At 52.4% G+C, this 14,502-nt stretch overlaps 5 protein-coding genes across 5 annotated transcripts; 2 read left to right on the top strand and 3 right to left on the bottom strand.

Moving 5' to 3' along the window:
- Window positions 1-328: 328 nt before the first annotated feature.
- Window positions 329-1,918, top strand: J4E83_010214 (uncharacterized protein; the record flags this gene model as incomplete). Its single annotated transcript, XM_049337096.1, has 1 exon — window positions 329-1,918. One exon carries the CDS (start codon window positions 329-331, stop codon window positions 1,916-1,918), a length of 1,590 nt encoding a protein of 529 aa, XP_049183798.1.
- Window positions 1,919-5,849: 3,931 nt separating this feature from the next.
- Window positions 5,850-6,590, top strand: J4E83_010215 (uncharacterized protein; the record flags this gene model as incomplete). Its single annotated transcript, XM_049337097.1, has 1 exon — window positions 5,850-6,590. The coding sequence occupies one exon, from the start codon at window positions 5,850-5,852 to the stop codon at window positions 6,588-6,590; it is 741 nt and encodes a 246-aa protein (XP_049183799.1).
- A 115-nt stretch (window positions 6,591-6,705) lies between these two features.
- J4E83_010216 (uncharacterized protein) lies at window positions 6,706-7,332 on the bottom strand (the record flags this gene model as incomplete). Its single annotated transcript, XM_049337098.1, has 1 exon — window positions 6,706-7,332. One exon carries the CDS (start codon window positions 7,330-7,332, stop codon window positions 6,706-6,708), a length of 627 nt encoding a protein of 208 aa, XP_049183800.1.
- A 1,558-nt stretch (window positions 7,333-8,890) lies between these two features.
- On the bottom strand, window positions 8,891-10,385 carry J4E83_010217 (uncharacterized protein; the record flags this gene model as incomplete). The annotated part of the gene is made up of 3 exons (XM_049337099.1): window positions 8,891-9,283; window positions 9,340-9,893; window positions 10,145-10,385. The coding sequence occupies 3 exons, from the start codon at window positions 10,383-10,385 to the stop codon at window positions 8,891-8,893; spliced, it is 1,188 nt and encodes a 395-aa protein (XP_049183801.1).
- Window positions 10,386-11,219: 834 nt separating this feature from the next.
- J4E83_010218 (uncharacterized protein) lies at window positions 11,220-12,517 on the bottom strand (the record flags this gene model as incomplete). The annotated part of the gene is made up of 3 exons (XM_049337100.1): window positions 11,220-11,698; window positions 11,744-12,220; window positions 12,274-12,517. 3 exons carry the CDS (start codon window positions 12,515-12,517, stop codon window positions 11,220-11,222), a joined length of 1,200 nt encoding a protein of 399 aa, XP_049183802.1.
- Window positions 12,518-14,502: the final 1,985 nt, after the last annotated feature.

Below are 14,502 nucleotides of genomic sequence, written 5' to 3' on the forward strand. Positions count from 1 at the left end.
GCCCTGGGCAGCCTTAGTAATAGCCATCCGAGTGTGGTACTACGCTAACCGTTCTCGGTGTAGTGCAATGCAAACTGAGAGTGAAAATGTTTCCGACCCTCTGGTTTCCCCCGCACCGCCAATCCGCTACGAGCAAAATGACGTGCTCCGTGGCAAGCTGTGCGAAATGCGCCAGAAGTGTAATGATCGCTGACTCGCCTGCGAATTATGGGTATCGCGCTCGTGCTCAGTCCAGAAGTAAGCTTCGCCATGAAAAGCTTCCACGCGCCAGCTCTGAGCTTCAGCTCTTACATCGCATCACATCACCGTGATAGACCTCGCTTCAACCATGACGACCACCGACCCTGAGAAGGATCCTCATGATGTCGCCGCGGCATCGCCCGAATCCCTGGACCGGATACCTTCCCATCTCGTCAATGAAGACCGCCTCCGACGATCTCTCAGTGCCAGGCAGGTGCAAATGATAGCCATCGGAGGCACGATCGGAACTGGACTCTTCCTCGGAACTGGCAAAGCTCTCGCAACTGGCGGACCAGCTTCGCTACTCATCTGCTACTCGATCGTCGGCTTCATCGTCTTCTGCACTATGCTATCTCTTGGCGAGATGGCTGCCTTCGTCCCCGTCGCAGGCTCCTTCTGCACATTCGCTGGTCGCTACGTGGACGATGCATTTGGTTTTGCCTTGACATGGAATTACTGGTTCAACGATGCTGTCAGCACGGCGGCCGATCTTGTCGCTTTGCAGTTGCTGATACAATACTGGAGCGATAGCGTCCCATGGTATGCTGTTGGCATAGCCGTATGGGTGCTGATCGTGTTGGCGAACATCATCAACGTCAAGGCCTATGGCGAGCTGGAGTACTGGTTGAGTCTTTTGAAGGTGGTGACTATCGTTATCTTCATAATCCTGAGCATCGGAGTCAATGCTGGTGCGAACACCGACTATGGATACATTGGAGGCAAATTCTGGACCGCTGGAGATGCACCATTTGTGGGTGGCATTGGAGGCTTCGCATCTGTTTTCGTGACGGCATCGTTCGCCTACGGTGGAACCGAGTCCATCGCAATCACGGCCGGAGAGACGCGCGATCCAGCACGCGTGCTTCCAAAGGTCGTGAAGAACGTCTTTTGGCGCATCTTGCTCTTTTACATCCTCACGGCCATCATGATTGGATTCAACATACCGTACGATTATCCCGGTCTCTCGACAAAGTCATCGCGTACATCGCCTTTCACCATCGCATTCCAAATGGCCGGTTCAAAAGCGGCTGGATCGTTCGTGAACGCAGTGGTCCTCACCAGTGTCATATCGGCAGGCAACCACGCCCTCTACGCCGGCTCGCGCCTGCTCTACACACTCGGAGCGAACGGACATGCGCCCAAAGTCTTCACGAAGCTGACGCGATACCAAGTTCCGTGGATCGCAGTGTTGACGACTAGCTTGGTGTCTATTGTACTTTTCTCCCTTTCTTTCGTCGGATCGGGCCAGCTATGGACATGGCTACAGAACATTGTGGGCGTCTCAAACCAACTGAGCTGGATATGCATCGGCATCTCTTCGCTGCGTTTCCGCGCAGGTCTCAAAGCCCAAGGAAAAGAACACCTGCTACCCTTCCGAAACTGGATGTACCCTTGGGGCCCTTACATCTGCGTCTTCCTAAACATCTTCATTGTGCTAGTGCAGGGATGGTCGTCATTCAGCCCCAAGTTTGCCGCCGTGGATTTTGTTAGCTTCTATCTTGAACTTCCCATCTTCCTATTGATGATCGTCGGCTGGAAACTTCTGAAGAAGACCAAGTTTAGGAAAGCGAGCGAAATGGATCTTGAGACCGATGTCTATACGAAAGAAGACATGGAGCCGGTTGATAAGGGATGGAAAGGAAGGAGCAAGAGAATTGGCACCTGGTTTTGCTTTTGAGGACCCATCTTGCGCGCCAGTATCATACCGGACCTGGCGTTTTGGCTATGCTATACATACGAAGAAGAACTCCCGTTTGCTCAAATTCCCCAGGATGCACCCAAAGGCGTTCCCTGTATCTCGTGTTCATGCGCTAACAAGACGAGTGCCAGCAAATGTATTTTGACTGTGTCTGTCTCACCTACAAATGGACGCACCGCTGCGCTACATCCAGGTGTACTACCAACTCGATAAAATTGGAGAAGCGTGCGAGCAAGGTTTCATGTGTCGTCGAAGGCTTCTTGCAGTGTATGCCTCGGCTGGCGCGTAGCCAGCAAACTGGACGATATTACAGCATCCGCAGCGATTCGGGGGCTGAAGGATGAGCTCAGGGATACGGGCGCTCGACATTGAGACGTCCAAGTGTCGCAAGGCATCGCTGCGCAATGTCACAGAGGGACGTCTGCCCTGCAGCCCTGTACCGACCGGCGAGTTTTGCCGGTGCATTGAGATCTCTATCGCAACGAATTCCAGATCGCTCAGCGCTGCATGCAGGATCAGGGTTTAGGAGGCTCCCAGCCCAGCCACGACGGAACGCCTGCTTGGCGGGCGCCAACCATGCCACGATTGGACTAAGTCGCACTTTATCCGCCTCTCAAACCCCCGGCCCAACGCTGCCCGTGCTCGAAGGCCACGCCCCGCATATCCCCTAAACCTCAATTGTGTTCCTGTGCCTCATGCACCCACTCACAGCTGTCGAACATGACCAGGATGTCGTGATAGTCGGTCGTACTTAAAATGACACGATGGTTGGGGTCCAAAAGACAAAACCCACTTTGCGACGAGGTCGCGTACCTTGAGAGCGTCTCTGTCGCTCTTCTTCCACCGACGTGAGCAGTGCATGTCCTGGGTGCTCTGTGCCATACGATCCTCTCTATATATCGCCATGTTTTCTTTCCTCTTGCGAATGGTATCTATCAATGTCGCTGCTGCGGCACTGATACATGCCCCAATGCCTGCACCAACAGCTCCTGCAATGCTCCCAAGGCAAGGTCCTGCAAATGGCATCGTGGTTATGGGATACGAGCTCATCGGCACGCAAGACAATAAGCCAGTCTGTAAGTGCAGTGGCATGCAAGCTCGATCTCGAGATGCGCTTATCTGACCTGGAAATAGGGTCGATCAAGACTTTCCCCCAGTCTGACGGCTACCTTTTCACAACAGGCAGCCTGTATCAATCGTGCAAAGCGTCATCCGCTTTCGAGGTTGATGGAACCACCACGACCTCCCCTTTGCCGAAGACAGGATGTGAGGCATGGACAAGCTGCTCACATACAACGGTGTATGGGTCTGGAGGCGTAACAAGTACCTGGTGAGTTGAGCTGCATGTCTTGCGCGTAGACTCGGCCATGTTAACCAGCTAGACAGCGACGGAGACTATGGGCTTTGCTACTCGGACATCATGTTCACCACTTTTGGCGCTTCCGACGCGTACACGCGTATCTACTGCGATTGGACAGGCAGCCATCCGTTGATGTCGACGACACTTTACCAAGCGCTTCCAGCCAATGGTACGTGACATTGCGCAAATGCTATACTTGACTCGTTACTAATGTATTGTAGTGGACTCAACGTCAGTCGCGTCTCAACAGGCAGCCTCCAGTATACCTGCATCGAATAGCAACCCTTCCATCTCCGCACCTACCCCGTCCCCAACGTCGAGCCCGGCCGGCGAGCAGGATCAGCCCCCTGGCGGTAGCAGTCGTTTGAACAACACATCTGTGATCGCTGGAAGCGTCGTTGGAGGGATTGCGGTCATCGCATTCGCCGGTGTCGCCATCTTGTACATCCTCAAGCGCTCCAAGCGCCACTCCGCGGGTACTCCTGTCCCGTCGAGCGACGATGATTCTATGAATCCGTATGGCACGCCGGAGATGACCAGGAACGGATATCCTGATGCGCAAGCGTATACGCACACGGCGACAAAATACGGACACACCATAAACGGAGGCGAACTCGATGGGCAGCATGGCACCGCCGAATTGGGTGGCGTCTTGGTCCACGAAGTAGAGGGCCGTCGATGAGGAAGGAAAGCAGAAGGAAGCGCAGAAAAGGCCACTTTTGTGGCCAAGGAGGCAGCGGCGTAGTATTGTATGCAACTGCCTCGGCAGCAATGCATCGTCTGGTCGGCTTACGCACCGCTGTTAGTTCCCAACCCAAGACCATAGGGGTAAGACGTTCAGCCAATGTCTCGAGACGAAGTCGCCCCATGGGGATGAATGACAGCGCACCCACCGATCACACGAAGCATGCAACCCTTACTCTGAGTCTATGTTGACAGTCAGCAAGGCAGCATTTGCGCATTGCGACTAATACTGGCCCTACTGACACCGAGTCAGCGCCTCGAAGTGGCAGTGCTGCTGCGCTTATTTGGGCCTCGATCCGGTCCCCGCAAATCAAAGCGGTGCTGACATGATCCGGCAATTTAGCCGCTCCATAGGCCAGCCTGCTCACCACATCAACACCGACAAATGTAGATGCTGCGCATACAGCTGACATGAATCAGATTCTGTCCAGTTGCTGTGGTTCTTTTCGTACATGCGCTACACGATAGGGGGCTGTAGTCCTTCATTTCCTGCAATGGTATCCATCGACGTATATCTCACTGTATGATAGGGTACAGCCACGGACGTACGTCTCTACCGAGGTTTGGCCGAACGCAGGTCTTTGAGACTGTGGGTAGTCGGTGATACTAGCAAGCAATACGAAGTGATTCTAGGGATTTCATTTCTTCGAGACTGTTGACTCTATCTCTCTTGCTTCGACTTTGCTTTCTCTTCTTCATCGCGAGCGCCTGCTTCCGCCTACTTCAACCTTCACTGCCAAAAGACCAAGATGCCTTGTTCCAGCCTAACCCATCGCATACTCTTCATAAGCTCCATCCTACTCTTGGTCGCATCCATTGGCACCCTCGGTCTCACTGGTCACGCGAAATGGCTTTTGGTTCAATACTTCCCCGCTGACGCTTGGTACATCTGGAGAGGAACAGATGGAACGTATGACGAGCAGCAGACGACCCAGCAGTGGATCGCTATTGACTACAACGAAACGTATGATAGACTAGCCGTTGCGAGAGCGGTGTTGGGCGTCGTGGCAAGTGTACTGAGTATCTGGATCATGCGAGCGAAGCCCAGAGCTATAATGGAAGAAGATACACAGGTACTATTCTTTGTGATGGCTGTATCTTGATCAGGGCTTACAACGCATCCAGAACTCGCAACACCCCTTTCGAGGCAATATCGTGTACACCACAACTGTGGTACTCGCAGTCGTATCCTTCGCCAGCACACTTGCATCCGCGATATGGTCCACCATCTTGCATTACCAGTCATCGAAGCGTTGCCAAATACCGACGGTGTTGACCAAATACAACGACGAATTCACATGCACGCGTGAGCTAGCGACCTGCGTTATGCTACCTGTCATACGGAAAACGGATGATGCGGCAAGGAGGATGGCGTGTGTGGAGACTGTAAGATTGAAATCGAGAACATAGATTGGAATAGCGGATGCTGACTGACGTGACATGTAGAAAACTGTTCGTTGGCTGCTAGTCCCCATGCTCGTATTGGGTTTGGCATTAGTTGTGGGATATGCTGTGCAGATCTGGTATCTGAGGAGACGGGCGGCTCTCGAGCGGAGAGCGGATGATAAGGTTGCTGTGCTAGAGAAGGCAGACTAGCTAACCGGAATGCGATGCTGCTGGCAGGTTCATGTCGCTTCCAGGCAGCGCTTGCAGCAAACATTGTTTGAAGCATTAAGAAGATTATAGATCCGAGAAGAAGAATTGGGTATATAAAGCAGCCGAAATCTGGTAATTCCCCTCGTTTGAAACATAAGTTCTGCTGTGAAGCGCACGAATAACCCTCCACATCGAACAACCACCTACATCATGGAAGCCTTTCTGCTTAAAGTGGAGATGCTTGAATGGACCCTCTCCATGCTACCTGTCGAAGACCTGTTACGCTACGAGCGCATCTCAAAGCGTTGGTGCGAACTGATCAGGGACAATCAAAATACTTCCAAGACACTATTTCGGTACCGGCAATCTATGGCAGAGCAGATCGATTCAAACCTAAGGGATGCCTTCCTAGAAAAGAAATGGTTGGATCATGGTGACAGTCGTCCCACCAGATCGGAAGTACTCGCCGACTGTATCGCACACCCTCTTCTGAGTCGCTTCTTCGGATTACCAGAGTCTAGCTCCATTGCTGCTTTCAACAACCCCAAACTCCCCTACATCAGGTGCTGGCACCTCCTTCGTACCCTCAACAGACGGATTGGATTGCCCAATCCAGACGCATCTTGGCGACGAATGTTCATAACGTGGCCTCCACTCAAGGAGATCGAATTACACGTCAGCTATAGGCTTCACGATGATCAGCCGAACAAGGAAAAACCCAAAGTCATCAAGATCTCTGAGCCTGAAGGTATCACGCTGAATCACTTCTTCTATGCCCTTTCTGGTTCTGCAATACTGAAATGGGGGCGTACTGCAAGTTCGATAATGGAATGGAACAAGGCAATCACCGAAAGTTGGTTCACGAAAAAGTACAGGGGTATGCGTATCAGGATCGTTCCGATAATCCGTGTGAAAGAGGTGGCGCAAGAGACTGCTGCGAAAGAGGCATGATTGCTGTGGACGATGGATGGTTTGAGGGCTTATCAGCTGCCATTTTGTAGGTACGATCATAAAATGTAAAGAGTCTGCATTACAATTATTTGGTGAAATAAGATGAACGGTCCAATCATGCCATCTGCCCCCTGACTGCACCAGGTAGCGCCAAGCTGGAATGAGTGTCCGCCATGAAAGCCGCCGGGTTGGCTTCAATCATGCTAACATGGAAGCCCTCGCCTGAATCCTTTCCTTCAACCATAACACCAGTCGTAAATGGGCCCTTGATACAGCCTGCGCTGTTCCTAACCGACTCACTTCCCTCTACTAACTCCGGGTTTGGGAATGAGATTCTGGGTGGTCCACTAGCACCGCGCGCGGCCTCGTGGATGTGCGTCGCAGTAGTCGCGGGGGAGTCGAATTCGCCTTGGAAGTTGTGCAGCGTGATGTTGTAACAGATCATGTTGGAGGCGCTGTTGATGCCGAAGTTGAAGGTGCCGGATGCGCCGGCGAGACCACCGGTTGGCTCGGTGCCGTTGACGACTTCTTCCGGAACGGCGTGAACGAAGTGCGTGGAGGAGAAAGCAAACAGTTGCTGGGCATCGATAGCGTTGGCTGCGACAGCGTCTTTACCGGTCAGGTCGATGTTGATCTGTAGCTGCATGTGACCATTGCCGATGTCGAGAGGTGATGCTGCGACTGGCGCGGCGGTTGCGCCAAGCGCCAGGCTCGCAATAGTGACGAATGCGGCGGTATACATTATGATGTAATGAGTTTCAAGAAATGTGTATTGTGAAAGGGTATGCGGTAAATGTCTTGTCAAAAGAACGTGTAGAAGAGAAGCGAAAGAAGCGAAAGAAGCGAAAGGATGAATGAGTGTGTTTGAGAAAGGACTGGTCAACAGCGAATTATTCCTACCGAGCCTCAAATAGCGCCCATTCCATCTGGCTATATACTCCCTAAATGTGGTGATACAGCGTACGTGGATGCCTTAGCACCAAGGCTTGGTATTGTCCTGGAAGAAGTTGTCCCGATGATACCTAGGTATTTGAGGCACCTGTGTAACACATCATGGGTTTCGCGCACCTTGGCCCACACCAACAGCCGACTCGGCGCCTTGGAAGCATCAGGCCTCAACGCATGCTGTAAACACTCAGCTCAAATGAATGATCGAGTTGCGAAGTGTACATCCCGAATTAGCATGAGCATGGGTGCAAAAACTGATGAGCCCAAGGCACGCATCGCTTATTTGTCGCGGGTTTTCGTTCGCCAAGTGAGCAAAACATACGATGCGAATGGCTTGGACGGACTCGAGGCGCATCCTGACTAGATTACATGTCTCTTCTCGTGGTAATCTTCTCGCCATTTGCTACCCGTGATCTGATGTTGCTCGGATTCCATGCCGGCCGGGAGGAAGGGCACGCTTGAGAGACCGTTCGAGCAAATGTTCACCTAAACGGCTTCGTGAACAGCATGCCAAGAGTCGGTCGACTATCGCAAAGCTACCGATAAGAGCAAATTGTCTGGCATGCCGTTCAGTGTTAAGCTGTTCACGCTCTTTCAAAGGCTGCCCAGATGAGATTGGCTCTTCGAGACACGGCCCCGGGGGCGCGTGCTGTCGAAGAGGAGAGGATTAGAGGACAGGACGATGCTGTAGCAGCCTGGAAGCCAGGCAGCGGTCTAGGGCTCATCAAAGGACTTTATTGACATAAGTTTCGAAGATGGTGGTCTGAGTGTGCGTACCGATGATGATTGAAGTGTGTACGGACTGGGAGGAGTCATGACGCAACGGGGTGATCAAAGCTTCCGAAGTTGGTCCGAGCAACTGAGGAGACCTCTGTTCGTCTCATCACCTTTCAATGCTCGCGCATCGCGAATACACGCCCTCAGCGTCCAAGCATCGTTCCAAGTACAGAGGCTCCGGCCTCTTCGATGGTATGTCTTCCCGACGTGATTGTACGCCCGCGAAGGGGTTCGGTGCAATGACGGCCGGTTTCAGCCACTATCCGACTCCAGTTTCATGATTCTCTTGGATCTGGACTTCTCTACTTCTCGTCATATTCAGCTGTTAATATGTGTCCTTCACGATACTTGCACAACAGCACTCCCTCATGGAGAGATTGCGCAAAGATAAGAGACGGAAGGGATGTATAAGAGACGGAGGAGATGTGAAACTTCTCGACGCGGATGTCAGCATCAAAGGGAACATTGCTTGACTCGCCATTAGGTCTTGTTGATGTTCATTAAGTACGTATTAATACACTATATGAAGTGAAGTAAGTATTGGTATCATAAAGCAGTCATCCTCTCACATCCCACTAAATTCCAGCACCAGCACCCGGGAACTTGGCAAGCAAAGACTTGTCGTACTTGGCAAGGTCAGGGCAGCCAAGCTTCGCAAGGATAGGATTCAGGGCATCGGTCAACTTCTGCACAGCAAGCAGAACATTGCCGAGGAGACCCTTCAAGATATCCGGGCTGGCGGAGTTGACAGCCTGGAATGCGAAGCACATGAGGTTGTTGTCTTCGAGCAGGGTCTCGGCGTTGAAGACACCGCCGGTAAGGTCGGCGATGTTGACACCGGTGAAGGTGTTGGGCTCGCCAGTGTTGCCACCGACGACGGCCATGTAGGGAAGGGCTTGCAGTGCGCCTACAGCATCGAGGGTGAAGGCTGCGATTCCGTAGTCATCACCGATAGCGCGGCGGTACCACTGCGGTAGGCGTCAGTAAATTCCGACCGCTGATGATGCATGCTGAGCAGACTTACGTTCTCGGGAATCCTCTCCTGACCACGAGCCCACTTGAAGCTGCCTTTCTGTCCTGTGACGCCTTCAAAAGACTTGAGGGTTTCTCCGTCGAGATAACCTGATGGATACTCTGCAGAGTGATTCGAGAAGAAGTGAAAGGTGAACAGGTAGGTCGCAGTGTTGATAGCGTAGTGGGTCAGAGGCCCAGCCCAGTAGTGTCCGTTGGTGGCGACGGAGTTGTTGTATCTAGAGCCACGGAAAGGATGCATGACAGTGAGGTCGTAGCCGTTGGGACCGATAGGCATGGCCATGAGTTCCTCGAACTGAGGGAGGTTCAGCGATACTGGGTTGCCGTTCTTGTACAGATCCTCTCGTGTAGGAGAGCAGTCGGCTTCGAAACGGTTGTGTGTTCCGCTCATACCCTGCGGCTTTCCGACGAGACCAAGCCCTGTAGTGAGTCCACCAAGCAGGCCTCCGCTGGGTGGGCCACCGATGGAAGACGAGACAATGTCGCCGCCCATAACGGTGGCAAGGACCGACAGAAAAGCAGAGAGCTCGAGACCCATACCGAAAACTACGGCGCTGTGAGCAATTTGGCTGACAATCCAATGACAGCATGCGTACCTTCGTTTGATGCAGTAGTCAACTGCGTAACGGATGCGATTCCATTGCGGGGGAGATAGCCATGGTTTGCCATGACGTTCAGACCTGGGCAAGGTCCGCGAAGATCATTCTTGCCAGGAGCAATCTGTAGGTGGACGTGTTAGAAATTGATGCAAGAACAAGTCTTCCATCCCAAGAGTCCACCTACATAACGGTGTTCACCCGTGGTGCTGATGCGTTGGGCATCCGCATCGAAACTCGGTGGTAGGATGCTAGCACCAAGTTGTCGCTTGGCCAAGTTTGCCGGCATATCCTCGACCGCTCTGGTGATTTTCGCCGCCAGCTCTGTGATCTCTGCGAGCCCCTCATCGCTGAGATCAGCAGGGAGGTTGTTGAGGAGGTTGGCGGGGAAGGCAAGTACTGCCGATGTAAGGAGCGTAGCGCATAGAATGGATGCCTTCATGCTTGCGACTCAAACTATACAAAGACTAAGGAGCGTATGTATCGGTGACGGGTGAAAAGCAAATTGGCAGTTGAAGTCTTATTATATGCGAACAGTCTGAGGTGTTCACGGCGAATGACATGAACGCGACCAATCACCCATGGCGAATTTCGTAGCGGAACTTTAATTCAGGAGTGGTGTGCCTGATCATCGTGCTGAGATCATGTACGTCGCTGATGAAATGGCAAACCTTCTGCGCGAGCGTAGAACAATGACTCTGTTCTACAGATGAACGACCGACAGAAGGGCCGAAGTTAGGAAAAGAGAGTGGTGGTGCAGTCTTGGATATGCGCCTGACATGCTAGAGACATCGACTAAGATATCGACTAGTATCGCTGGGCTTATCACGTCATTTTCGATTGGTCGGTAAAGGATTCCGATGTTGTCGGTCGCAAGGGCGACAAGGCCCCTGATGCGCGCATAGTGCGAGTTGGGATCCGGGGACGCTAGGCGTTGTCATGGTGGTGGGCGTGCAGTGGCGCTACCTGGGAACCTGCCGCAGCGTGGAGGCGGGCCTGTAGATCAAATGCCGCTAGCCGGAAGGGAGCGGAGCCAGGAACCGGGCAAAGGCGAATGAGAAGACTCCGACGGGAATCGGTCTTCAGGGTCCTCTCGCCTCTCATTACTCATGTTCGAGATGCTCGAAGAAAGTAATGCGATGGCTAGGATAATTAACAAGACTCGTCAGTAGTCATAGAGAACGGATTCAGGGTGATGCCGACTCGCGACCGAGAAGGCTGAGCAAACATCTTCGTTATGGCATTATTCGTGATTATCAATTACCCGTAAGCTCCGTTACAGCCTCCGTATGTCTTCTATGTGCGTCTGCATGTGGTCTGCCAAGGGCCAATTGTCACCGTGTAAGTGCGCCCGTGACATGGACTCTGGCAATGACTCGGGGGTTGCAGCCGAAACCCTTCCAGTCTTCTCGTCGACGATAAGATCGTCCAACTCTATGTAGTCCTCCTTGGGGCCGCGCTCCAGGTCGTCGACCAACGAATCTGTGCTTGTGTTCTCCAATGTGCGTGATGTGTTCTTGTTCAATCGTCGTGCACTTTGATTCGCAAGTGTGCTTGCGTTGTTGGAAGGGTTGGAAGGAGTGCTTCCAGTTCCAGTAGATTTTGATTTGTTGCTTCGGTTGGTTGAGTTGTGGTAATGTGAGATGGCCGTGTTGACCGCTTGCTTGAAGAAGACACGCAGCACCGGGATGGACGTGGCAACAACAGTCATGGCCGTGTCTGCTGTTGACCAAATGACGGAGTTGTACGCTTGGTCTGCTTTGATTAGCTCGTTTCAGATAGAGCGCTTCAATGACTTACAAGATAGATCCTGGGTCTGGAGCTGTTCGACGTATCTGGCTCGGAGAATGGATGTGACTCCCGCCAAGATACCCAGACTCATGGCAACACCAACTCCGATCTTCTCCGCGGTGCGCATCTGTAGATTCCAGAGGACCTTCCAAGGCAACAATGCTAGAGAAATATCCATGATGGCAGCCCATATAGCCTGGAATCTTCCGTATATTACGGAAGGCTCCTTGTCGATACATGTCCCGGGAAGGATATCAACAAAGGTCTTCGTTATTGGCTTGCACAGTACCCAGGGGAGTACAGCAACTGGTATCGCGAATAAGGCAAGGGTAGCGATAGCGAACCAAACGTAGGCCTTAAGCCATCCGTCAGTCAACCGAAGCAAGGTGAGCCCGAACGAGATCTTGCTGAGGATAATGCCCGTGATAGAAAAGGTGAGCGCGGATGCGCCATAGTACGTGATACGTTCGAAGTGGCTGAAGTCAACTAGCCAGAAGGTCAGAGATAGGCTGAATGAAGTCTTCCTTGCGAAGTCTTACTGTCGAGCGCATGCTTTCCAAAACCGAGGTTGATGCTGAGTTGGTTCAAGATGAGTTGACCAAGGAGCATAAACTGCGGTGCATCAGGGATCCGCGATTCACTTCGATCTTTCGACTTACTTACCCAGCTGATGATGAGTACAATATCATCAAACCAGAACTTCTTTTGAGAGCGACGGATCCAACAGCGAACAACCAGGAAGGCGAAAGAGACTCCACCAAGTGACCATGTTGAGACGGCCATCAACATCGAGTGCGACTCACTCGGGTCACTGCGCCAGTTATCAAATTGGGTAGACATCTTGATCGCGCTCGCGGGGGACCGAGGAGTCGGATACGATGGGAACGTCCAGTCGGTATAGGTATATTAATGTCCCACGGAGTTCCATCCAAAAAAGGCTGCGTTCCTCCGGGATGAGGGTACAATCTATAGGTAAGGATGCTCCGCGGATGTCGAAATGTAAGGCACAAGCTATACGATAGGCTAGTGCCTGAGACTCTTCCGCATGCCAGGGTGCGGCGAAGATCTCGCCGAGCTCGATCGCAGAAGCTATCGCGATATCGTGTTTGTCAGGTATGCAATTCACTGGAAGTTTTATGTCTATTTGCCCAAGACCATCTCAAAGATGTGGGTATTCGCTGGTCAAACCTCGTCTCGGTGTGAACGTTTCTGGTACGTGCTTTAGGCTTGTCTGACTCGGGCCTGAAGCAAGAGCCGGTAAGCATCACGTCGGCGTGCACCCTCGTCATTTTCCAGACATGTGGCCAATCGCGGTTTTTGCACTTCGCATTGGCTTGAGTGAACGACGGCCCGAGAGCGGAGATCCCTCCCACTTCGCCGCTTGGTACGCGCGCTAACAAAGGGCCCGTCTGTCCCGGCAGTCATACCATCGCGGTTTTCAGGTCATGAGCGGGACTTGTGTAGATTGATGCCAGGGTGCATTCGATTGTAGTCGCAAATCTTGTTCCCTAGCAAGAGTGGGTCGGCTTCCATTGTCGCACTAGGGCCAGCGCGCGGATAGACTGATGCTCGGTCATCACCCTTTATTCTCATAAAGTTCAATGAATGCCGAGTGCGCAATCGACAGCCGCGGTTTTGGACGATCTGGAACATGCCGCGCTCGGACTTATCTTGGGGATGCTGGTAAACCTATGACCACGAAGGCAACGGGAGGAGGTTGGACCCAGCAACATCGCACCTTAGTCTGATGAGTATGCGCTGGGCAAACGTTGGCAGGGGTTGCGGTAGGTAAGTCAACTAACCCCAATGCAGCAACGTAGGGATATCGCAGCCACTGCAAACGTAGTCGCATGGCAGCAACATGCTGTGGCAACATTGCGCAACGAAGTTGCGGCCAACTGTTCATAAAGATGTTCATTCATAGGGTGACTGTTTCCGCCCACATGAGATAGTGTTTGTGATCTAGTGAGTGAGGTGCCAACGGCAGATCAGCCACTTCGACGTACCTGGTAGGCTGCGTGTGTGTCTGCACCTCTTTCACAAATGGCAGCGATGTGCCTGTCGTCACGATAGTTGCTACCCAAGACCCCGCATTCATCGTTAGCAACGAGCCAATCGATACAAGAGTGTGACGCATCGTGATCTGGACTGGTGATGTTGGTTTTGGTGTAAGTTCAAAGACGAGGCGAACAGCCTTGTACAGCTAACTGTCGCTTGCCTTACCGCAAGTGGACTTACTACTAGACAAGTCGACCGAGCACCTCTGGTTCGTCGCTCCTAGTCGTTACGAACACTGCCGACGAATTGGACATCGCTCTGAAGCGGATGTACGGGTGTTGGGTAGTTTACACTACAAGTTGATATAGTAATGCTTCATTTTTACGATGCATGGCGTGAAAACACCCTAACGGTATCCTGTAGTGCATCAGTAGCGCTTTGCAGCCTTTGTAAACTCTGTTATCAGCGCTGTGTACTCGGTCCACACAGCCGCAGTTGGCCTGAATGAACATTTGTACGAGTCACATGTGTGCTAAGAAGCAGCTGTTCGTGACCAGGTCGTCGCGGTTGCAAAGGAAGTGGCGCGCTTGAATTGCCCGCCGGGCGTAGGCAAGAGAGTTCAGGATGCTTGCATGCGCCCTATGCGCTGACCGCGTTCGTCGATTTCTCATGGAGGATGGCGTATTCTCCATGTCTAAGTTTCGGGATCTAAACCTTTCTCTGTAGGCCAACCAGCAACTAGGCAGCTGGAATCGGAGACAAAGTTTGCG

This window comes from Alternaria metachromatica (assembly GCF_023757995.1).
Source record: "Alternaria metachromatica strain BMP 0045 chromosome Unknown scaffold_42, whole genome shotgun sequence".
NCBI classification, from domain to species: Eukaryota; Fungi; Ascomycota; class Dothideomycetes; order Pleosporales; family Pleosporaceae; genus Alternaria; species Alternaria metachromatica.